Source organism: Leguminivora glycinivorella, chromosome 26 (assembly GCF_023078275.1).
Source record: "Leguminivora glycinivorella isolate SPB_JAAS2020 chromosome 26, LegGlyc_1.1, whole genome shotgun sequence".
Taxonomy (NCBI): Eukaryota; Metazoa; Arthropoda; class Insecta; order Lepidoptera; family Tortricidae; genus Leguminivora; species Leguminivora glycinivorella.
The window spans coordinates 3,831,294-3,856,621 of NC_062996.1; the positions used below are offsets into that span (position 1 = coordinate 3,831,294).

The following is a 25,328-nucleotide window of genomic DNA, read 5'->3' on the forward strand; positions in this document are numbered from 1 at the left end:
CAGACTCCAGTCTCTCACAAAGGATTTTCAACAACTTGATTCACCTATTAAATTGTTAATTTAGTTAATTTTAGTGTAAAATTCGGAATCCTTTGTGAGCTGATAAATAAACATTTTTTTATTTATTTATTTATTTAACATTATCTAAGTGACCGGCCACACCAGAGCGTCGCGTGTCTCGGGACGCGCAACGGGCGTCCCTAACAACCATCATCAACAATTTTCTACTCTGCCCGCATGAGTATTAACATGAGTTATTAAACTGGCTTCATCGAAGAATAAAGATTCGCATATCTCGCACTCGTACGACTCCTCTCCGGAGTGGATCCTCTTGTGTCTGTCTAACTCCGACTGTGATGGAAACTGGTTCTTACATTCTTCACAAGTGTATGGCTTCACTCCAATATGCGTATCTGAACTATTTCCATCATATGTATGTTTGTTACTTTTTTCATTATTCGGCTGAGTTGTTTCATGATTTTCTGTAGCCCCTTTTCGTGTTAAATGCATGTCATAGGCTAAACCTTTATATGACATGGCTCCATCGTGGGCTCTTTTTCTATGTGTATCTAAATAAACTTTTCTTGTAAACCCTTCATTACATTCCTCACAACCGTATGGTTTCATTCTCTTTTTTTTTGTGCTGTATGTGCTTTGACACCACGGTGAGTTATCTCATGACGTTTTAAAGTCGACTTTAGTGCAAACCCCTTGTTACAAACCTTACATACATGTGGCTTCACTCCACTGTGAGTAGTCTCATGACTTTTTAAATTAGATGTAGATGTAAACCCCTTGTTACAAACCCTACATACATATGGCTTCACTCCACTGTGAGTACGCTCATGATATTTTAAACTGTATTTTTGAGTAAATCGCTTGTTACAAATATTACATACATATGCCGTCACTCCACTGTGAGTATTCTCATGATATTTTAAACCCCCTTTTTGTGTAAACTGCTTGTTACATACCTTACATGCATATGGCTTCACTCCTCTGTGAGTATTTTCATGACTTTCTAAATGCCCTGTAGATCTAAACCGCTTGTTACATACCTTACATGCATATGGCTTCACTCCTTTGTGAGTATTTTCATGATATTTTAAGTTCCTTTTATGAATAAACCGCTTGTTACAAACCTTACATACATATGGCTTCACTCCACTGTGAGTATTCTCATGATATTTTAAGTTCCTTTTATGAATAAACCGCTTGTTACAAACCTTACATACATATGGCTTCACTCCACTGTGAATATTCTCATGATTGTTCAAACTCCCTTTTTTAATAAATCCCTTGTTACAAATTTTACAAATATATGGCTTCACTCCACCGTGAGTTATCTCATGACGTTTTAAATCCCCTTTTTGTGTAAACCGCTTGTTACAAACCTTACATACATATGGCTTCACTCCACTGTGAATATTCTCATGATTGTTCAAACTCCCTTTTTGAGCAAACCCCTTGTTACAAACTTTACAAATATATGGCTTCACTCCACCGTGAGTTATCTCATGACGTTTTAAATCCCGTTTTTGTGTAAACCGCTTGTTACAAACCTTACATACATAAGGTTTCAGTCCACTGTGATATTTTTCATGTATACGTAAGTTATACTTTCGACTAAATCGCTTCATACATTCCTTACATTCGTATAGTTTAACTTCAGTCTGAGTATTCTCATTTGTTTTGACTTTCCCTTTATGTGTAAACAGTTTTAAGGAGGTTTCACGTTTGTTTCTTCGTTCGCAAAGGTTCTGTATATGTGTGAGTAAGGTGGACTTGTGTGTGAAGTGCGCCCGGCAAGTGTCGCAGGTGTAGAGTTGTGTGCGGGGCTCTCGCTGCACAGTGGCGGGCGGCGGCGCGGGGCACGGCTGGCTCGCGCGCGGGGAGTCGCGGAGGCGCGCGAGCCTCACGCAGCAAGCCATCGCGAGCTGCTGTCTGGCGCGCAAGGACACTGACGGCGCCGGCTCCGGGTCCGCTCCAGCCGCGCCGACTAATGCTACTGAAACAAAAGCATGTCTGGATTTGAGTCGACGCCGAGTTTGGTTAGACGGTTGGACGACAGCGGCGGCGGGCGGCGAGGCTGCGCCGTGTCAAGTCCGCATATACAGGAAGTGGCTGGTTAGGAGAGCCAAGCGAAACCTTTCGATGTAGACCACAAGAAGGGAACGTATGATGGACTGAGGCAAGGTTTAACGAATTTTTAAGGCAAGGTTTATTAGCAATGAAATTGAACAGTTATGTATGGTAGTCTGTAATGTATTCATGTAAATATTTCAGTGTGGAAGCCTTATACGGGCGATAAATTACAAACAGAAACATTACATATAGAGACACTAGTTGTACCCGCGGCTTCGCCCGCGTACTAAAAGTATTCTTATTCAAACGTATACAAAAATTAAGATTTTCATTTGGATCCGTAGGTTTTTCTGTAGGTACATTTGTCTGCGATTATTTCGATGACACATATATTACTACTACTATTGTTTTTTAAAAAATGAATGCAATGATTGCAGAAATGTTACACATTCGACCACAGCGTAGGTAGTAGGTATGAGTAGGGGAGACCTTCATAAACAACCCACATAGCCCGTATTCCGACACTATGGTCGGTGGGTAAAATGTACCTACTTAATTCGCTTACAATTTTGCTTATATTTATTGCAAACGTAAAATTATAAAAAGCAAGCAAACAACTATCTTCTTTCAGCACACTGAATGTAATAGTTATTAGGAATGCAGGACACTCGCCGATGCCTACCTACCTACTAATCCCTTCCCACTGAGTCACCTGCTTTTTGCACTATCTAGATACCGATTGCCGACCGATTATTTATTTATTTATACACCGTGTCGTTTTTGTTTTCCGTTAAATTCGACACGTAGCTAGGTTAATTATCAGGGACCACCCTTTAAGTTAAATTCGCAAAAAAAATCATTTTCATATATAAATCAAAATAAATGAATTTGTTAGTGTGTGAGACCCTTAAGACATTCAAGTTAGTGTCAAGTGATTGACGACATATGTCAAAACAAATTACATTAGGAATTGGTAAAAGTTGTCACACACGTGTTCAGTAATTATCTTTATTTTTTGAATAAATCGATAACCGTAAGAGTTAAGACGCTAGTTTCTTAGAGAAATTAATTGTATTTGATCCAAAGAACCTCCCCTTAAAGTTAACGGAATTCAATAAAAACAGGGTGTATAAACTTTATTGCACAAATAAAACAAAACTGTACAATTGGCGGACTTAATGCCTAATGGCATTCTCTACCAGTCAACCATCGGGCTAAACAGAGACATAGAAAAATCCCTATCCGTCTCGTCCCGTCCCTCTCCTGAATCAGAAGTAAACATAAAAACGAAACCCATAAGGCTACTTTAGATATTTAAACCCCATTGCACCACAACAGGGGAAAAGGTACTTCACTTCCGTATCGTTAGATTTTAAAAGCGTTGTATTTACCCTGATCAGCGACCCGATAAACTATAAAGACGATACCTACATAGATTTTTTGAGATTATCATCCCCCTTTCACCCTTTTAGGGGGTACCTTTTCAAGAAACCTGAAACACGTATTTAGTTAATTTAGTCATGTCTTTAGGAATCCTCCTGTGAAGTTCCGAATAAAACAGTCAAACTAATTTTGTTTCCCCATACAAACTTATAACCCCCATTTGACCCCCTTAGGAGGTGAATTTTGAAAAATTCTTTCTTAGGGCTCCTCTACACTATATAAATAACCTACGTGTCAAATTTGAAATCTCTAGGACCAGCGGTTTCGGCTGTGCGTTGATATGTCAGTCAGTCAGTTTCTTCTTTTATATACAGGGTGGGCCAATAATTTTTGCAAATAGCAAGACTGAATTTTTTTTTAACTATCAGAGCTAGAGGCGGGAAAATGGCGGGAAACCATGTGTCACTAAGTGCAGTTTTTTTTTAAATGGAGCGTTTCTCGGGAAAACAGCGTGCTTTTTGTGTTAAGCAGTTTTATAAAAACGACGGTTTCTATGTGACTGGTCAAATATGTATGTAATTGGTCCGTATTTCTTTGAAAATAATGAAGGAAAAAACGTAACTGTCAATTCAGTGGAATATGTGAAGATGTTGCAAGAATGTTTGGGACCACAGTTGAAAGAATTTCAAGGATACAATAGCAGGACATGGATGCAACAAGAAGGAGCAACGTGCCATACGTCAAACATGAGTTTACCCATAGTCAAATAAATGTTTCCGAACAAATTGATTTCTCGCAGAGGTGACATCCATGGCCGCCGAGGAGCCCCGATCTCACACCTTGCGATTTTTTCCTGTGGGGATATCTTAAGAGTCGAGTTTACGTTAACAAACCAACGACTATACCTCAATTAAAGCAAAACATTCGGGATGAGATATCCGCGATACCCCGCAGCATGTGCCAGCGAGTTTTTCAAAGTTTGCGTAGCCGATTGCAAGAGTGCCAACGACGAGACGGAGGTCATCTAGATGACGTAATTTTTAAAAATAAATTGCATTTCATTGTTATTATGTTGAATAAATTAGATTTTAAATAACACATATAGTTTCATTTCTATCGATGTTTCAAATATGCAAGAATTTCTGGCCCACCCTGTATTTAGATAGATATAATTTATTAGTGTTACCATTAATCATGAGGTGTTTTTCAGTTAGTTTTCACAGCATAATTAATTTTTGGAAAATTTATCAACAGCAATGTAATGTAAATATGTTTGCGATAACAGTTAATGACATAACATAAGCGATATGAGCTTTTAAAAGAACCTAACAGTCAACGAGCGTTAACGCGTGTGTGTCTCCGATACAAGGCAGGCTGCATTATTTTATTAGAATTACACACTGTCTTTGGGTCTAGCTTGATTTATATATAAATAAATAATAAATATTGGAGACACTTTACACAGATCAACTTTATAGCCCCAAACTAAGCAAAGCATGTACTATGGGTGCTAAGCGACGATATACATACTTAAATAGATAATTAAGTACCTACGTATATATACATAGAAAACATCCATGACTCAGGAACAAATATCTGTGCTCAAAACACAACTAAATGCCCTTACTGGGATTCAAACTTGGGTCACTACCGACTGAGCCAGACCGGTCGTCAAATATAAATAAAGCTATGGGTGGTCCTGTCTGAAATAATGATCTGATAGACATAGTTTCATCTTATTTTTTTCAAGTCTTATTTGGCTGTACTATGTAGCAATGGCAATAGACTTCACTCAAGATGAAGAGACAGGGTTCCGATACTGGCTGTGGCAGGAGTAATGACTAACCCAAGCTCTTTCATGCGGCACATGGAAAAAAATAAGTTGGCTCCATTCTGATATTTCTTTTAGCGGTCTCAAGTTTTATCACTTACCCGACACCGGCTCGTCACCGGCCACATCTCCATACTCCGTTTCTGACTCCACTATTAATTCTTCTTCTAGAACAAACAAACACAATACACTCAATGTACTTGATAACCGCAAAACTTATTGACACATTTATTTATATACTTTTAATCATGTGAAAGATAATAGATTTTTAGAAAATTCCCACCTCATGCAGGACCTGAACTTGTGGCCTTGCGAGTGCAATTTGTGCCACCAGAGCAATTTTATTTAAAATTATCAAAAAATATTCTATGATCAATATGTAGGTCACTACAAAAAGTCAAGAATAGCTGACAAACAATGTCCTTGGAACGACTTGTAGACAGGACCTCAAGCTTTGCAAGCATTGTCGCCTCCAACTAGGCTAAAACACCTTCTTAATTTTGCTAATTAAACTCATTAACTCTTTTGTTGTTATGAAACAGAATACAATTTAACAGGTATAAATATGACTAGCTAACTTTTAACATGCGCCTCTTGTTGCAGCCCCGCCTGCAGCTCCGCCTGAGTACGCAGCACTTGCAGCTTGAAGTCACTTGCATCTTGCAGGCGGCCCACGCACACCGAGCAGATCCCATAAGAGTCTTCACTGCTCAGTGCCACCTGCAACCATTAGGTTTAACTGACATATGTAAAGTTACTAGCAAACGTAATTGTTTCCATCCAACAAACTAACTCTACAATTGATTCTAATTTAGAAGTTAAACCAACAGTATAATAAACAGGGTTCGACGATATTTATATCAATGGATGTATATCAATAATCAAGATATATATATAGGATATATATCCAGCTGGGTTTGACGATATATATTGTTTAATGGTGAACTAATTGAGCGGACTGTAATTTAATAAAATATCTTTAAGACGAAATTGACAAAGATAACTCGAAATTTTAGAGATTTAAACAAACACTTACTGGGGAAAAAACAGTGCATATGTCACATACCTTTTAGCATGAGGTTCCAGTGGGTTGGTTTCAGCTCGCTTACCATCAGCCTTGGTATGCAAGGCGCACGTGCGGGCCCGGCTTACCGTCTCCTCGAGCCCAGAACTGTTCTTGGAGCAGAGCTTTCTTCCTGTCCACTTTGATAATGTGACTAGCACTGAGTTTAAACTTAATTTAACGATAATTGTTGGGAAAATGTGACTTTAACTATTTTATTAGCAATAAATGGCAATTTTAATGCAGCGACGCGTTCGCAAGTTAGATCGAGAGCGAAAAGAATGTGAGGTAATGGCTACCGGAAATGATTAGTGCCGGGCTAAACACACCGGAAGCTAAAGACAAAATAGTGTTGTTTCTTTAAAAAAACCGATATTCATACGAAAGTTGAACATACCGCTCACCTAAATATGCAATATTTACTCTACAAATAGTGCTAGAGTTCGACAAACTACTTAAAAACTATAATGTTAAACTAAGTGATAATACTAGAACGACGAAAGTTAATTTGAAAGTGGTAAAGGACACAGCTTCACAACTGGTCTTCTGTACTGACCAGTGGCAGTTTGAATTGTGACCACTCTACAGACACCGTCAACTCCGGGATGTAGAGCAACGATGCGCCCAAGAGGCCATTTTAAAGGGCTTGTCTGTTCGTTAATCAACAAGACCAAGGAACCCACGACAATGTTTGTATTTACTTTATTCCATTTAGTCCTCTGTTGTAGAGTATGGACGTACTCAGCGTGCCATCTACGCCAGAAGTCTTGATGCATTTTCTGTATCATTTTCCAACGATTACAGACACTTACTTTTTTATCTACAAGATTTTCCTCTGGGACAATCGACAACGGTTCCAGAGTTAAAAAATGGCCTGGAGTTAAGGCTGAGAGATCACTAGGATCCGAGCTAAGAGGTGTCAATGGACGAGAGTTGAGCATGGATTCAATCTGAGTCAGAATTGTATAAAATTCCTCGAAGGTTAACCTTTGATTACCTCACAGATCAATACAACAAGATGGCCCTTACAGGGCGACTCGCGGTCACCAAGCATACGACAAATCAGGTTTATAAAAGTTTGAACGCGTGCGACACCGATCAGTAGCGCCCAAGTATACGACCCGCTAACAGTGTCCGTGTCCGCTCGGGAAAAAATCTTAAATAATCAATTTTGGTTGCAAACAATGGTCTCTTACAGCATAAAGTGGTGTGGCAAGTCTTCTAACACTTCTACATGTAAAAAAGATGGAACAACATTCCACAGTTAAGTCAAATTAATTATTTTGTTGAATATTGTTTATTGTCCGCGGAGTTCATTTATACTGGTCAATATGGTTGTGCTGAGCGGCGCCGAGGCGCGTCCATCCCTCTTTACCGAGTTAACAATGTGATATGCTATCCCTTTCACGTAAACGACTAGGCATGGGGCCATGTTAGTTTATGTCTGTTGCGGGAACTTCGTACTGCCGTTCGTACCATGTGCTACCATTTTATGAAATATAAAAGAAAGCAGATTTGTAATAGTGAATAATTATCTAGAATCTGTAGAGTCTGTAGTGGTATTTAGTTCATTGATTAGTTTAGAATATTTAGTTGGTTATTTAACTTAGTAAACGTAAGTAAAAATGCACAGTTTAGTTATTAGTTACTAGAATGATTTTTATTGAGATGCTATCACAATTATCATCCTCCTTGCGTTATCCCGGCATCGGCATTCGCCACGGCTCATGGGAGCCTGGGGTCCGCTTTGGAAACTACTACCAAGATTTGGCGTAGGCACTAGTTTTATGAAAGCGACTGCCATCTGACCTTCCAACCCGAAGGGTAACTAGGCCTTATTATAATTTAATTATAATATTATAATTTGTTGCAAAACAAATTCACCACAGTACTGGTACCGGTACCATTGTCTATAATAGACATGTCCCATTCCCATCCCTACTGCTAATCATAAAGGCGCGCCATTATTTGAAACGACCAATGGCAGCACCGTGCGCGCCCGCCTCACCCCGCAAGGATTGGTGATTTGCGTCTCGAACAATATCGCTTGCATTTGGCTTCTAGTGGGGTGTTCTGTGGATTACCTACAACCCGTGCGAGGTGAGCCTTAACCGAGCGTATCCCGGCTTCAGCTAATCCGTTAAAATGAGGCGTACCCGGAGGGTTAAACGAGAATTTAATTTCTTGGGCATCAGCAGCACCTTTCATGAGTGAACCAAGATAGTTACTAGCGCCCACAAAATTCCTACCCTGGTCAGAGACGATGTTACTGCATCGACCACGACGAGCGACAAACCGTTTAAGAACACAGAGGAAAGCTTCTGTCGACAACTCTGAAGCAAGCTCTATGTGAATGGCTTTGGTACTAGTACATACAAAAACACAGATGTAACCTTTGTACGTTTTCGCACCACGGCCACGACCGAAAGCGATATCAAATGGTCCTCCATAATCAATGGCGACACTCGAAAAAGGTTTAATTTGCGAGACGCGAAAAGTAGGCAAATTTCCCATAAGCGGCGGAGATGCCGCAGAGGGATTGGCACGAAAGCATTTCACGCAGCCTCCAATCACTGCCTGAATTGCTCGCTTTGGCGACAAAATCCAAAACGTTTGCGCAAGTAAATTTTGTAAAGTTTGGGCACCTGGATGTAAAAATCTTTTATGATATTCGTCAATTATTAAAATAGTGAGTCGGTGGGAGCGAGGCAATAAAATGGGATGTTTGACAGAAAATTTAATAGGAGAATTTGCCAAGCGACCGCCCACCCTGACAATACCCTGACTGTCAATGAATAATGAAAGCTTGCGCAAACCCTTTGGCAATGCGTTCAAACGATCCTCCCTTAATTGATTGATCTCTACACTGAACGAAGTGAGCTGCACATGTTTTACTAAAAACATGAGAGCTGCAGTGGTTTCAGCTGACTGTAGAGATCCGACAACTTTTCCATCCTTAGCTGACCGTAAAAAACGGAAACAGTAGGCTAACACACGCTTTAATGTGAAAAGCGAGGAGAACCTGCTAAGGACTTCATCAATTAAGTTAGGATCGGCCGTCACGAGTAAGCTACAAATACGTTGTTCCTCTACAATACAGTCATTGCTTGGATCGTGCAAAGGTGAGCAAGGCCAATCCTTCTCTTCCTTTACCAACCACGACGGACCCTTCCACCAAATATCACACTCTACCAAATCTTCAGGCAGTAACCCCTGGATCCTGCATCAGCAGGATTGTGGTGTGTACTGACGTGACGCCAGCGATCAGGAGCAACAAGATCCTGGATATGGCTCACACGATTTGCAACAAATGTTTTCCAGCGTGAAGGGCACGACTTGATCCAAGCTAACGTTACGGTCGAGTCTGACCATGCAAATATTTCCTGAACAACATAGAGAGGTTTTAATGCCTCTTGTGTTGACTGCATCAGGTCTGCCAACAACACGGCAGCCTGCAGTTCCAATCGAGGAATTGATAATTTACGCAGAGGCGCAACCTTACTTTTGGCACAGCAAAGCTCTACAAAAGTAGAGCCTTGTGTGTCATCGACACGACAGAAGACGACAGCAGCGTAACCACGCTCCGACGCATCACAAAATCCATGCAATTGTAATGAAACAAACGAATGGATGATGCGACGGGGAATAACGACAGATTTCAACGACGGAAGTTGATCGGTAAATTTCATCCATTCTGATGTGATTGCTTCTGGAACATCATCGTCCCATTGCACCCCAGATGACCGCAAGACCTGCATTAAATATTTAGCGTGAAACGTGACAGGACATAAGAATCCTAGCGGGTCATATATGCGCGCTATATTCGATAAAATAGTACGTTTAGTACATTTCTGATCACGTGGTGTTGCAACCTCAAATTGGAACGAATCTGTTTGTGGACGCCATAACAATCCCAATATTTTAAGGGACAAATCCGAAAGTTCATCAAAATGTTTAAAATCACTCGAATACAACTCAGAAGATGGAAGGTCAACGATAAAACCTTTATGGTTGGAGGTCCATTTTCTCAAATGGAACCCACCCGACGACAAAATTTCAGATAAATCTGATCTAATTTTTAAAGCTTGCTCAATAGAGTCAGCGCCTGTCACGACATCATCAACATAAATGTCTCTCCCAAGCACTTGTGACCCTTCAGGATAGGAGTCAGCAGTCTCCTCCGCTATCTGTGCTATTGTGCGCAAAGCTTGATACGGAGCCGATTTCACACCATAAGTTACCGTCCGCAAACGATAGTCTTTAACTGGGCCGTCAGTCGAAGGTCGCCACAATATCCGCTGATACTCAGCGTCCTCGTTTGGCACGAGGATTTGACGATACATGGCCTTTATGTCACCCGTAAAGACTATTTTATGCCATCGAAACCTAGTAAGGACATCAAAAATATTAGTTTGTAACTTAGGTCCAGCTAGTAGTGTATCATTAAGCGAAATCCCATTGCTGTCACGACAACTTGCGTCAAAAACGGCTCTCAGAGGTGTACTGACAGATTCGGGGCGCAAAATACCATGATGTGGGATGTAATTAAAATTCCCGACACTAGAGACAGGCGGCGCAACCTGCTCCATATGACCACTGACCTCATACTCTTCCATAAAGGAGGCATAAGCTTTACGAAAATCCGCATGCTTTGTAAGCTTGCGTTCCAACGAAAAAAATCTCCGCATTGCAATTTCACGAGTGTGCGAAAAGGTAGGCTTGTTCGAAGGATCGACGAAAGGTAGAGGTACCTCGAACCGGCCTTCACTCGTGCGACAATAATTTGCACGGAAGTTATCTTCACATAGTTGATCCTCTTTCGACAAGATAGGTTTACTCGGACCACAAATATTTTCTAGTTCCCAGAACCTTTTAAGAGAATCATCCAACGACAGCGACAAGTTTGATTGTGAAGCATTCGACACGAAAAAAACAATCTTTCCGACAATTAGTGAAAGATTGTGTACGAGAGGCATAACAGTCACCCATCAGAACCCATCCGAAAACAGTCTCCAAAGCCTTTGACTGCCCCTTCCGGCCCTCCTTCTTACCACTTAAAATGGAAGATGCAAAGATCTCTGCATTTAAGAGTAAATCTATTGGGCCCGGCTTCGCAAAGTCAGGGTCAGCGAGAGGTAGACCTTGAATGTGATGCCATTCCGATGTATTGACTCTATAGTATGGTTGCTCCGGACAGATAACTGGAAGCACTGACGCTTGGAAGTCAAAATTAACCATTTCTGATCCAATAGGTTTAACAGAGCATGATAACATACCCTTAGGTGCAACTTCAGATAGTCCAATTCCAGTAATTGGCTCGCTAGTATCATCTACCTGTAAACCTAATCTTCGAGCACAGTCATGGGAAATAAAATTGACACCACTAGCACCGTCCAAAAGAGCACGAGCTATTTGATAATTGCCTGAACTATCCCGAACAGCTACCCGAGCAGTAGCAAATAAAACTAATCCATTACTTTGGACCGACGTCAAAGTCACTTTGCTATTTAAACCGCTCACCGTTGGCTGAGGTGCTGGTTCAGCCTCTGGCGAAGCCGGTTCCCTTTTTCCAAAGTGTAATAAAGTGTTGTGGGAACAACCGCATATACTGCACCGACAATCCGATCGACATTGTTTAACTTTATGAGTTTTGGAGAAACAACAAACACACAAGCCCTTGTTTTTCACCACCTTGAACCGCTCCGAAGTGTCTAAAACTTTAAATTTTTTACAATTTTCTAAGTTATGCAGTTCAGTACAGAAAACACATATATTTTGTTGTGTGGCAACTAGTGTTACCTTGCCTTTACCTTTAATGGCACTTGTTACGGGCTTAACCTCCGTTACTTCCAGAGCGCGGACTTGTTTTTCAACAAACTCTTGTAGCAATTCAAACTTTGGAATTTCATTGGAATTGAACTCGAGGAGGAAGGCCTCCCGAGTCGCCTTGTCCAATTTTCCCCACAACAGATGAAATAACATAAAGTTTTTATCGGGTAAGTCGAATCTTTCTAACACTTGTAATGTTTCTCTAAAAACACGGTTAACTTTATCTAGTTCAGTTGAAGACTTGGTCTTCACCTGTTCACAAAGTAAAATCTTTTCATAATACCCAAAGGCAATTTGCCGTTTTCTATTGTAAAAATTGTTTAAAGCATTGTAAGCATCCATGTAACTGTTGTCCGAAATTGGGTAATTCTTAATCAAATCTAAAGCCTTACCTTGACACGATGTCATAAGATAATGCAGCTTTTCAATGTTCGAAATATTCCTTTTATGAATTAAGGAATCAAAGAGTTCCTTAAATGACAACCAATTGTGCAAGGAGCCATCAAATGGTTTCACAACAATTTTAGGTAACTTCGCTGAATTATTATCACTACTATCATGTTTGTCAACAGTTTCATGTTTGCTTGTAATGACAGGCTCAGCTTTCCTTAACCTTGTCAAGATTGACTTTTAGTCAGGGACCAAACGACCTCTTTTACAAAAAGTCGTCGACATCTCTTCTAAATACCTAAAACAGGTATGGATGTGTTCCTCGTTATCTCCAGATTACGAATTGACCTGTTTTAGTTTAAGGAGGGGGGGACGGGTTGAGAAAAAGGGGGGAGAAAGATGGCGGCCGACCATCATAGATATTTATTCACATCTCCAGTCCTATGGCACCAATCTGTTCGTGCAAGGTGTCGTTTGAAAGCTTATTAAACCTACTTTAATTGTTTTTAAATAACTATACTCATAAAAGTAACCGTTTACGAAATATTTGAAAATATGTGTTTTTTTATCGCGCATGAATTGCACTACTACTAGTAAAAAATGCGTCTAACTCAATAAACAATAACTTTACCGCAATTGATGTTATCATAAAATTTTCCCGTCTATTCATGCTCTTTCTAAAAATATAAGTTTCATTGGTATATGATAATATATAACCATGTAATTACGAATTTGGTTTAGTAGGAGTCACTCTGCCCGGTCGCAGAAATGGGCGCTGACCGTAGTAAAGTATTCAATATTTTTGAGGTCCTATTTTACGGATCCATATGCGAGAGGTATCGTTTCAAAGCATGTTCAAAGCTAATTAAACCTAGTATATTTTTTTTAATTAACTATAATCATAAAGGTAGCTGTTTAGAAAATTTTTGAAAATATGTGTTTTATAGACCATGAGTCGCACAAGTACCTACTGGTAAAAAATGCTTCTTAATCAATAAACAACAACTTTTCCGGAATTGATGTTAGTATAAGATATACGCGGAATTTCGTGCGCTTTCTAATAACATAAGTTTTATTGGTGTATGATATTATATAACCAAGTAATTACAAATATGGTTAAGTAGGGGCCACAGCGCCCGGTCACGTACATGGATGCTGACCGTCGCCAAATTTTCTATATTTTTCAGATCCTATTTTATTTAACAGGAATCTTTTGAAAGCATATTATGCGTACTATCATTAGTTCTCAATAATTTTAGTTGTAACTGTAGTAGCTAACAAAATATTTGAAAATATGCATTGGAACCGATGTGAGTAAAACATGCTTCTAGCTCAATGAATTATATTTTTTCCGCAATTGATATAATAACAAAATAAACGGCGAAATGTATGACCTTTTCAAATAATAAGTTATGTCAGTATTGCATAAACATTTAATGTTAATTTATCCATCATACTCACTGCGCACCGTCATATACATGGATGACCATTTTCGTTGCCGTTTTCATAATTTTTAAGATTGTATCTTGGTCACAGATCAATACAACAAGATGGCCCTTACAGGGCGACTCGCGGTCACCAAGCATACGACAAATCAGGTTTATAAAAGTTTGAACGCGTGCGACACCGATCAGTAGCGCCCAAGTATACGACCCGCTAACAGTGTCCGTGTCCGCTCGGGAAAAAATCTTAAATAATCAATTTTGGTTGCAAACAATGGTCTCTTACAGCATAAAGTGGTGTGGCAAAACTTCTAACACTTCTACATGTAAAAAAGATGGAACAACATTCCACAGTTAAGTCAAATTAATTATTTTGTTGAATATTGTTTATTGTCCGCGGAGTTCATTTATACTGGTCAATATGGTTGTGCTGAGCGGCGCCGAGGCGCGTCCATCCCTCTTTACCGAGTTAACAATGTGATATGCTATCCCTTTCACGTAAACGACTAGGCATGGGGCCATGTTAGTTTATGTCTGTTGCGGGAACTTCGTACTGCCGTTCGTACCATGTGCTACCATTTTATGAAATATAAAAGAAAGCAGATTTGTATTAGTGAATAATTATCTAGAATCTGTAGAGTCTGTAGTGGTATTTAGTTCATTGATTAGTTTAGAATATTTAGTTGGTTATTTAACTTAGTAAACGTAAGTAAAAATTCACAGTTTAGTTATTAGTTACTAGAATGATTTTTATTGAGATGCTATCACAATTATCATCCTCCTTGCGTTATCCCGGCATCGGCATTCGCCACGGCTCATGGGAGCCTGGGGTCCGCTTTGGAAACTACTACCAAGATTTGGCGTAGGCACTAGTTTTATGAAAGCGACTGCCATCTGACCTTTCAACTCGAAGGGTAACTAGGCCTTATTATAATTTAATTATAATATTATAATTTGTTGCAAAACAAATTCACCACAGTACTGGTACCGGTACCATTGTCTATAATAGACATGTCCCATTCCCATCCCTACTGCTAATCATAAAGGCGCGCCATTATTTGAAACGACCAATGGCAGCACCGTGCGCGCCCGCCTCACCCCGCAAGGATTGGTGATTTGCGTCTCGAACAATATCGCTTGCATTTGGCTTCTAGTGGGGTGTTCTGTGATCTTGGTGCATGACCAATAAACAATAACTTTACCGCAAATAATGTTATGATAAGATTTACAGGACATTTCATATGCTTTCTAAAAATATAAGTTTTATTGATGTATGATATTATACAACCAAATAATTACGAATTTGGTTTAGCAGGTGTCACTGCACCCCCGTGACGTAAATAGGTGCTAACCGTCGCCTAATTTTATGTATTTCTCAGATCCTATTTTAGCGATCAATTTGTGAGAGGTATCATTTGAAAGCATATTATGCGTACTATCGTTACTTTTTAATAATTTTAGTCGTAATTGTAGAAGTTTACAAAATATTTGACAATATGTGTATTTTTACTGTATATGAATAGCATTCGCACTGATACGAGTGAAACATGCTTCTAGCTCAATAAATTATATTTTACCGCAATTGATATAATAACGAAATGAACCGCAAAATGTATGGCCTTTACAAAAAATGAGTTTTGTTAGTTTTGCTTAAACAATTAATGTTAATTTGTCCACTGCGCACGGTCAATCGTCATATAAACGGATGTCCACCGCCGTTGCCTTAATTTTTTCATCATTTTACAGATTTTATTTTACTGATCAATTAAGTATATAAGTAAATTCGATACGTGATAGATTATATTTATTATGAATATACGATTAGTGAAATAAAATCTGAAAAATCATGAAAAAAGGCAACGACGGTGGACATCCATTTATATGATGGTGCGCAGTAGGTGAGCTGAACAAATTCAAATTAATTGTTTATGCAATACAAACCAAACTTATTTTTTGTGTAAGTCATACATTTTCCATTCATTTTGTTATTATTTCAATTGCGGAAAACTATAATTTATTGAGCTAGAAGCGTGTCTTATCAATGCCAATGCTATTCATGCACAGTAAAATACACATATTACTAATCAAATATTTTGTAAACTTCTACAGTTCCGACTTGAAATATTAGAAAAACAGATAGTACGCATAATATGCTTTCAAATGATACCTCTCACAAATTTATCAGTAAAATAGGATCTGAGTAACGTAGAAAATTTGGCGACGGTCAGTCAGCACCCAATATCGTGACAGGGCGCAGTGACCCCTGCTAAACCAAATTCGTAATTACTTGGTCATATATTATCATACACCAATAAAACTTATATTTTTAGAAAGTGCATGAAATTTCGCGTAAATTTTATAATAACATTAATTGCGGTAAAGTTATGGTTTATTAAGTTAGAAGCATTTTTTATCTGTATATGTGCAACTCGTGCTCGAAAAAAAAACTCATGTTTTCAAATATTTTGTAAACAGCTACCTTTATAACTATAGTTATTCAAAAATAATTATAGTAGGTTTAATTTGCTTTCAAATGATACCTCTTACATATGGATCCGTAAAATAAGAACTTAAAAATATTGAATACTTTACTACGGTCAGCGCTCATTTTTATGCGACCGGCGGAGTGACCACTACGAAACAAAATTCGTAATTTAATGGTTATATTATCACTTACCAATAAAACTTATATTTTTAGAAAGCTCATGAATAGTCGCGTAAATTTTAAAATAACATCAATTGCGGTAACGTTATTGTTTATTGACTTAGAAGCATTTTTTACCAGTACTTGTGCGATTCATGCTCGATAAAAAACACATATTTTCAAATATTATGTAAACAGCTACCTTTAATACTATAGTTATGTGTAAACAATTATAGTAGGTTTAATTATCTTTCAAACAATACTTCTCACATATGGATCCGTAAAATAAGACCTCAAAAATATTGAATACTTTACTACGGTCGGCGCCCGTTAATGCGACCTGGAGGATAACCCCTGCCAAACAAAATTCTTAATTACATGGTTATATATTATCATATACCAATGAAATTTATATTTTTAGAAAGAGCATGAATAGATGCAAAAATTTTATAATAACATCAATTGCGGTAAAGTTATTGTTTATTGAGTTAGACGCATTTTTTACTAGTACTTGTGCAATTCATGCGCGATAAAAAAACACATATTTTCAAATATTTCCTAAACGGTTACTTTTATGAACATAGTTATTTGAAAACAATTAAAGTAGGTTTAATAAGCTTTCAAATGACACCTCGCACGAACAGATAGGTGCCATAGGACTCGAGATGTGAATAAATATCTATGATGGTCGGTCGCCATCTTTCCCCCCTTTTTCTCGACCCGTCCCCCCTCCTTAAACTAAAACAGGTCAATTCGTAATCTGGAGAGAACGAGGAACATATCCATACCTGTTTTAGGTATTTAGAAGAGATGTCGACGAAAATCGTGAAGGAGACGACTTGTGGCCAAATTGGCTCTAGACTATTTACTTTTTGTTCAAAATCGACAGTAACCGAGAACTCCGTATTTACATCCTTTGTTTTCTTCATTATAGCCTTTTGGGCACGATGAAAGTCTTCAACTATTGGGTTTAAGTCGGCCGCGACATAACCCTCTAAATCTATACAATCAAAGATTAACTCTAACCGCATAACCGCGTAATTGCGTTCAACCCTATCCATGTCAACGTCTCTATTGCTCACATCAATGTCCGACATTTTTCACGTAATAATCACTGTTGATTTATCGAAAAACGAGAACGAAAATATAAATTAACAGTTTACGTTACTCAATAAAATTAACTTGTTGACTTTGACAATGACAGATGAGATGACAACCGAATTGTTGCCATACACCAAAGCATAGACTAAGACCGAACGAGATGAGCGGATTGAACGAACTGTCACACTGCTACCAACCTAAATTCTACTATAAAAGTCACACTTCCGGTCAGCCATTAACCGAATCGAGAATTAAAGTTTTACCCACCAATTTATTAGAAAAATATTACGACACGACAAATTTGATATTTTACTAAAAATAGGTAACTTTTCAACGGATCCGGCCGAAGGAACAAATGTTTAATGATGAACTAATTGAGCGGACTGTAATTTAATAAAATATCTTTAAGACGAAATTGACAAAGATAACTCGAAATTTTAGAGATTTAAACAAACACTTACTGGGGAAAAAACAGTGCATATGTCACATACCTTTTAGCATGAGGTTCCAGTGGGTTGGTTTCAGCTCGCTTACCATCAGCCTTGGTATGCAAGGCGCACGTGCGGGCCCGGCTTACCGTCTCCTCGAGCCCAGAACTGTTCTTGGAGCAGAGCTTTCTTCCTGTCCACTTTGATAATGTGACTAGCACTGAGTTTAAACTTAATTTAACGATAATTGTTGGGAAAATGTGACTTTAACTATTTTATTAGCAATAAATGGCAATTTTAATGCAGCGACGCGTTCGCAAGTTAGATCGAGAGCGAAAAGAATGTGAGGTAATGGCTACCGGAAATGATTAGTGCCGGGCTAAACACACCGGAAGCTAAAGACAAAATAGTGTTGTTTCTTTAAAAAAACCGATATTCATACGAAAGTTGAACATATATCAATGGATATAAATATCTGAAGTATATCACGTTTTTATAAATATTGCAATACAAAAGTGGTTTTAAAAAAATATAACATTGTTAAAAATACAGTTTTTTTTGTGTTTGTTACTGTGTTCTACTAGATGTTTGTTATTAGTAGATTTCTCCTTGTCTAAAGTAGTATTCATAAATAATTCAACAAAATAATAATATGCCCTCCATACAAATTGGATATATATCAAAGTTGATATATATATCCGATATTTATTATATTTATCAGATATTTTCGAACCCTGATAATAAAATTGAACATCTTCTTAGTGTATCATGTAATTCATTCATTAGTCATAGAGATTGTTTTGCTATCTCAATTATATCTTGTCATATGTTTTTGGTTTACTTTACACTTTTTCAGCAACCATCACTAATTAGGATTTCTGATGGTAGAGTATCATTATTTAAAATAAAAAATAAACAATTATTAGAAAAATAACATACGATTTTACTATATCCATGGTCCCACACTAGGCGAGGCCTGTGTTGTGGTGACCGTTCTACAGAAATTTCTACATAATATATTTAGGGGCATCCTATCCTTTAGACAATTATTACATTACAATAGAAAAAGCCTGTGTGGTGACGGGTTAAGAATTTCACCACCCCTTTTTTCCCGTGGGTGTCGTAGAAGGCGACTATGGGATATGGGTTAAATTGTGGTGTAGGCGAGAGGCTGGCAACCTGTCACTGCAATGCCACAGTTTCGTTTTCTTTTAACCCCTTATTTGCCAAGAGTAGCCCTGAAGCTTTAGTAGTTTTATGTGCTCTGCCTAGCCCTTTATGGGATACAGGCGTGATTGTATGTATGTATGTATGTATGTACAATAGAAAAAGAAGCAAAAATGTGAAAATAAAATAAACATGCAAAGTTCATACTAAACTAAAGATTTAATACAAAATAGTATTATTTTCTATTTACAGTATTAAGTATTTTTATTTTAAATCTGACGTACGATACACACACACACACTCTCGCTGTGTGAGCGTATGTGTAGGTATCTGTTGTATGGGTGTGTGTTTGTGTGTCAGTGATTGTATTTGTAATTGTACGAGCTACCTTAGGGGATTTGGATCAACATATTCACCATTATACTCTCTTCAGCTCTGTAACAAGAAATTCTGCGCAATTCGCTATTGTTTTATAGGTAACATTGAGGCGCCAAATCGTATATGTGATTTCATACAAAATATAATTTCATTTAAAATAGGCTTGTGTCGTTCACAAACTATGAACTGTTAGGAATAAAATCCCATCAATGACCTGAGAATCGGTCTTTGCTCATTTAGTTCAGTATAGGATCGGCGAGCGAGCGGTTTGGATCGAGAACGAGTGTGTGACTGCACCGACCGAGAATAGAGCTACTTAGCAGACCAACAAAAAAACGTCAATTTTCATATTAAACTTGGGTTACTTACAACCTTTCGGCCCGGAATTTTACTGTCTGTGGACTATTCGTATCATTTTGACACTATTCGGTCCCATTTGTTCTGATCTTTCCGACCGCAGTGGTTGCTGGTCTGGCTGAACTAAATGAGCAAAAGACCTAAAAGAGCGAACTAGTTCGTGGAAGAGATTGAACGAGATCGGAGCGTTCCGATCAAAGAACGAAACGGCACAAGCCTAATTTAAAAACTCTAACTTTACACAATCTCAATACAAAGTAGATTGTGTAAAGTTAAGAAAATAAAGTGTATATTTGTACGTGTTATTCAACAAAACTACACCCAAATCACTTCAACAAACTTACGTGAATGCCGAAGCATTCTCGGAGCATGTGGGCGTAGACCTCGGTCGCGCCGAGCCGGGTGTACGGCGCCTGCAGCTCCTTGTCCGCGGCGCGCAGCTGGCAGCAGCCACACGGGGTCAGCGGCCCCATCACCAACAAATATACGTTCAAAACAATAGAATCAACACGCCGATCCCATGTAATTGCAACCCACACCACTCGCGTTACTAATATGAAATGACACTAATGACAGTGACGTTTTATTTTTTTAACACTAGGGATGTGGGATGTCTGATGAGCAGTATCGGTTTTTAGCGGCTAGCTATACGGAACTTCGAGAATCAAATCAATATACGTACAACCTGGCAAAGAACTCTTCGTGCCAGACTGTACTGTACCTTTGATAGAATTACTATTTCACAAGTAGGTATGGCTTTTATTTATTTATTTAAACTTTATTGCACAAATTATCAATAAAAAGTACAAATAGCGGACTTAACGCCTTAAGGCATTCTCTACCAGTCAACCATTGGGCAAAACAGAGATAGTTAGTTTGGTGCACAATATTATAGAGTCAGTATGAGATTGTAATGATTAATTAAATAGAAAGAAAGAAAGAAAGAAAGAAAGAAAGAAAGAAAATATTTATTTGGCATACAGATACATAATAAAAACAAGTACATAATACTTAATAACTAGTACACCAAATAGGATGCCACTCAGCGAATACCGTGTCTTATAGACGCGGCACTGGTTTTCAGGGCAAATACAAGTCGATACCTACTATTATAAAATAAACCTACATATATATTAGTATAATACAAATATATAAATAAAATACACATACATAAATAAATAAATGTACCTAGTGCGAGATATCAAGTAGAATTTAATTTCGAATGCTTGCAAATAAGTGCTTACGCAACTTGCTTTTAAAAGAGAGTTTACTCTGAGCTTGCCTGATAGGCAGAGGGAGGGCATTCCATAGACGAATCGCCTGACAGCTGAAAGAGTTGGACAAGAATCCAGTGCGATGAGGGAGGACAGCCAGTTTCAGCACACGAGAAGGACGCAGCTCACAACCCGGCCGAGCCACTACGAACTGAAAGTTGGTCCTGAGATAATTGGGCGCAGCTGGGTCAAATAGGATCGAATAAAGAGCACACAAGATTCGCAATGACCTACGTTCACGAATTGGGAGCCAATTAAGTTTACGGCGAAAGGCGGAGACATGGTCATATTTGCGAAGATTAAAAACGAATCTTATACAGTTATTTAGGAGACGATCAAGCTTGGACAGCGAGGCTTGTGTAATGTTGGTGCAACATACATCAGCGTAGTCAATAATTGGCAGTATCAGCGACTGTACGAGAAGCGTTTTAGTGCTGACCGGTAAAAAATGTTTGTGTCGGTAAAGCGCCCGTAATATGTTTGTCACCTTCTTACTAATGTCTGTTACGAGAGGCTCCCATGTCAAACCACTGTCAATAATGAGACCGAGATTTTTAACCTGTGTTGACAGAGGGATCAACGTGTTCTCGAAGAGGATCGGTGAAATATGAGCCAGATCTGTTGACGCAAGCAAGCGGGGGCTTCCCAAAACAATCGCTTGGCATTTAGTGGGGTTAACGGCAATTCCGAAATCACGGGACCAAATAGAGATGCGATTAAGATTATCGTTTATTTTGGAGATTGCACACCCGATATCATTAATACTCGCTTGCGTATAGAGTTGCAAGTCAACAGCATACAGGTGGTAAGAACAGCTAAGGCTACGTGTAACGGAGAACAGAAGAGGAGACAATATACCACCCTGTGGGACACCAGAGGTCAGCTCCAGCCAGTCAGAAAAACACTGACCAGAGCGGACCGTCTGCCGTCGGTTTTTGAGGTAGGAAGAGAACCACTCTGCCACCGATGATGAGATATTCAATTGTTTGAGAGTTGCAAGTAGAAGATCATGATCAACTGCATTAAAGGCGTTGGAAAAATCTATTAAAACTAATACAGTCACCATGGAGTTTTCCATACCATGCCTTACATCCTCAACTACCTTAAGCAAAGCTGTCGAGGTACTGTGGCCAGGTCGAAAACCAGATTGAAAAGGCGACAGTAGCTGGTTGGAGTAGATGTGGGCAGATAATTGTTTATGAACCACTGCTTCCAGGATTTTTGACATGAACGGAAGAATTGATATAGGCCGAAAGTCTTTAAGAGGGCTTTCGTGTTAAAAATTGTGAAATCGCAACCGAGCGCTCGATCATACCGTGTGTGGTATCAAATTAAAGGGCTTTGCGAGTAGTTTATAAATATATATCACATTATAGGACTTTTTCTACTTGGTCTAACAAAATATGAGAAAATGTCCAAAAGTGGTAATAATTGTACCGGTGAAGGCTCGTTTTCAAAAAATTGGCAAAAATCAATAATAGCAGTTTATAATCACTAAGGCATAACAGCAATTTAAGTAAACGTTGCAGATTAATTTAGTACAAAACTTACTTCGATGTGATGTAGATTTTCAAAGAAATTGTCACTTAATTTTAGGTAATTTCTGAAAAAAATTGAATTCGCCTTAGGCTAGTTTACTCTTTTTCAAAAACTTAAAATAAAAATCTAGTCTGAAATGATTGTGGTACAGGATATACGAATTATAAATTTACCCGTTTTAATATTAAAAATTGTCCAAATTTTACAAATAAGATCGACTGATTCAGCTCTATACGTGCGTTTTTCTAAACGTGCATTAGAGAAAAATTCATAATTAATTTAGTGAGTTAGTTTTCAAAAATCCAGTCTTATAAAAATCAAGACAATAAGATGCTCTAACTGGAACTTGAATTAAATAAATCTATTGGATAACGGAAAGTGTAGTATTTCACCGACTAAAACTATCAATTTTACATTATTTTGACGTATTTTTTTAAAGCAGCCTTAAGCGAAACGGGACTAGAAATTTTGGGCAAAAGGGATAACATGGGCATTCCGCCATATTGACGGAAAAACCCCACTGAACATAGAAGAGTTAATGAGAGAAGTGATAACCGGGAGAATACATTCTAAGATGCAGATAACCATTAACCTACTCAAGTCGTCATTGCCAACTGCATTAGCTTTTTAACTAAATAACAAAAAAATCTATGATGTTTCAAATTCTAAACAAAATAATTAGTAGGATTACGGTACCAGTGCGAAAGAGAGCAAGTTAGTAACGAGTGGCGATAAATTAAAACACGACAGATGGAAATGTATTATATATGTATTGACAAGAGCTACGAATGCACTCTTCACACGTGTATCGTACGTTTTTTTAAAGTACTTATGGCCTTAAGAAGTTGCGACCTGGGTCCCATTTCTCGAAGCTACAAGTCAATGTCTAATATGCTTAGACTATATACCTATGATACATCAATGTCTAATATGACAAGTTGGACAGAGACTTCCGCTTGTAACTTTCAGTTTTGAGTTTCAGGGGCCAATTTCTCGAAGCTACAAGTTACAATTTACAAGTGGTTGTCAATGTCTAATATATATGTATGTCGACGAGTTAGCTGGTATCGCAACTCGTACTAGATTTAAGGGTCAATTAATTACTTTCTGAGCAGAGCAGCGCCATCTATGGTAACCTGCATTGATTTCTTGCCAATTGATTTTATCGCCATCTACCGGTGACCGCTAGAAACGCCAAGCGGTAAGCTTGGGTGTGGTCGATGCAGAGCTAGCGCTGGTAATTCGTTAGGTTGGCAAACCGGACAAAGGGGAAGTGTCAGGTAGGCCAACCGTCGAATGGTCCCCTCCACGTGGTCGTCCCGGATGACGACGGCAACGACATTCGGGTCGTGACGATCGTGGCGAGTGCACGCTAAGCTAGCTCTGTGACGAACGCACCGCGTTTCTTAGAATAAAATTGTGTCTACTTAAATTCTAATCCGCTTACATCTAAGTAATCATAGTTGATTTTTGTATTGTTTGAATTGGAATCTAATTATAAAAATCTTATCCAACGTTACCAAGTTTTATTTTGGAATTCGTTTCGGTTTTTATCGAAAAATAGTTGTGTGCCTAAAATGGATGAAATCGATAATAATGGGAACCCAGACGGGGACCCGACATCCGAAGTGGTGGGATCCAATCGCCCGCAATCTCCGCGCCTGCCGGCAAGACGAAGTGGTGATCAAAAGTGGCGGCTATTGATGGAACAGCAGAATCGGAATTTCTTAGCTCTATTGGAAACTTTGAACAAGCCGCAACAGTCAACATCAAAGGAAATTCGTCTGCCAGAATTTGATCCTGACAAACCAGATGTCGACGCACGAGCCTGGGTATCCACCGCCGGCATGTGCATCGATGATCCACAATGCCAAGGAACACCTTTAATGATGGCACTGAGTCGAGCGCTTAAGAAGCAAGCGTCCACCTGGCTTGCCACCGTCGCCTTCCCAGGAATGAAATGGAGCGACTTCAAAGAACTTTTTATTACAAGGTATGACTCATGTGAAACAGCAGCTGCTTTCTTAATTAATCTGAATTCGAAGAAACCAGACGAAAAAGAATGCCTCGCTTCCTACGCATCCGGTTTAATGTCGTCACTTATGTCAAGATGGAAAGGACTTACTACCGAGCAAATAGCCATCGCTACTGTTTTGAATCACTTATCACGTTTTGAGCCACGTGTTCAACGGTTGTCATTTACAACGGATATCAAGACCCGAAATCAACTACAACAGGAGCTTAAGGCAGTCTCGTTTTTGAAACGGAAATCTTCATCGAATAATGACGACGATGAGCCTGAGCCTAAGAAGAGTCAAATAGCTGGAGTCAACACAAACATTAAGTGCTACTTTTGTGGAAAATTAGGACACAAGTCAAATCAGTGTTTTTCAAAAAGAAAAGAAGAAAACCGACTG

The 25,328-nt window shown here is 38.7% G+C and overlaps 2 protein-coding genes across 3 annotated transcripts; both read right to left on the reverse strand.

Annotated features, from left to right (window-relative positions):
• Positions 1-623: 623 nt before the first annotated feature.
• LOC125240097 (oocyte zinc finger protein XlCOF6-like) lies at positions 624-20,737 on the reverse strand. The gene is made up of 4 exons (XM_048147943.1): positions 20,443-20,737; positions 5,878-6,019; positions 5,401-5,466; positions 624-2,008 (listed from the first exon to the last, which is right to left on the reverse strand). Exons 1-4 carry the CDS (start codon positions 20,569-20,571, stop codon positions 624-626), a joined length of 1,722 nt encoding a protein of 573 aa, XP_048003900.1. The 5' UTR covers positions 20,572-20,737.
• Positions 6,540-18,275, reverse strand: LOC125239731. Of its 2 annotated transcripts, none has more exons than XR_007178555.1 (2): positions 17,694-18,275; positions 6,540-6,572 (listed from the first exon to the last, which is right to left on the reverse strand). XR_007178555.1 is itself a non-coding variant. In XM_048147375.1 (2 exons), exons 1-2 carry the CDS (start codon positions 17,762-17,764, stop codon positions 11,244-11,246), a joined length of 1,221 nt encoding a protein of 406 aa, XP_048003332.1. In that variant the 5' UTR covers positions 17,765-18,275; the 3' UTR covers positions 10,207-11,243. The 2 variants fall into 2 exon arrangements, 1 of the variants encoding a protein (XP_048003332.1); XM_048147375.1 differs by lacking the exon at positions 6,540-6,572 and adding an exon at positions 10,207-12,393.
• Positions 20,738-25,328: the final 4,591 nt, after the last annotated feature.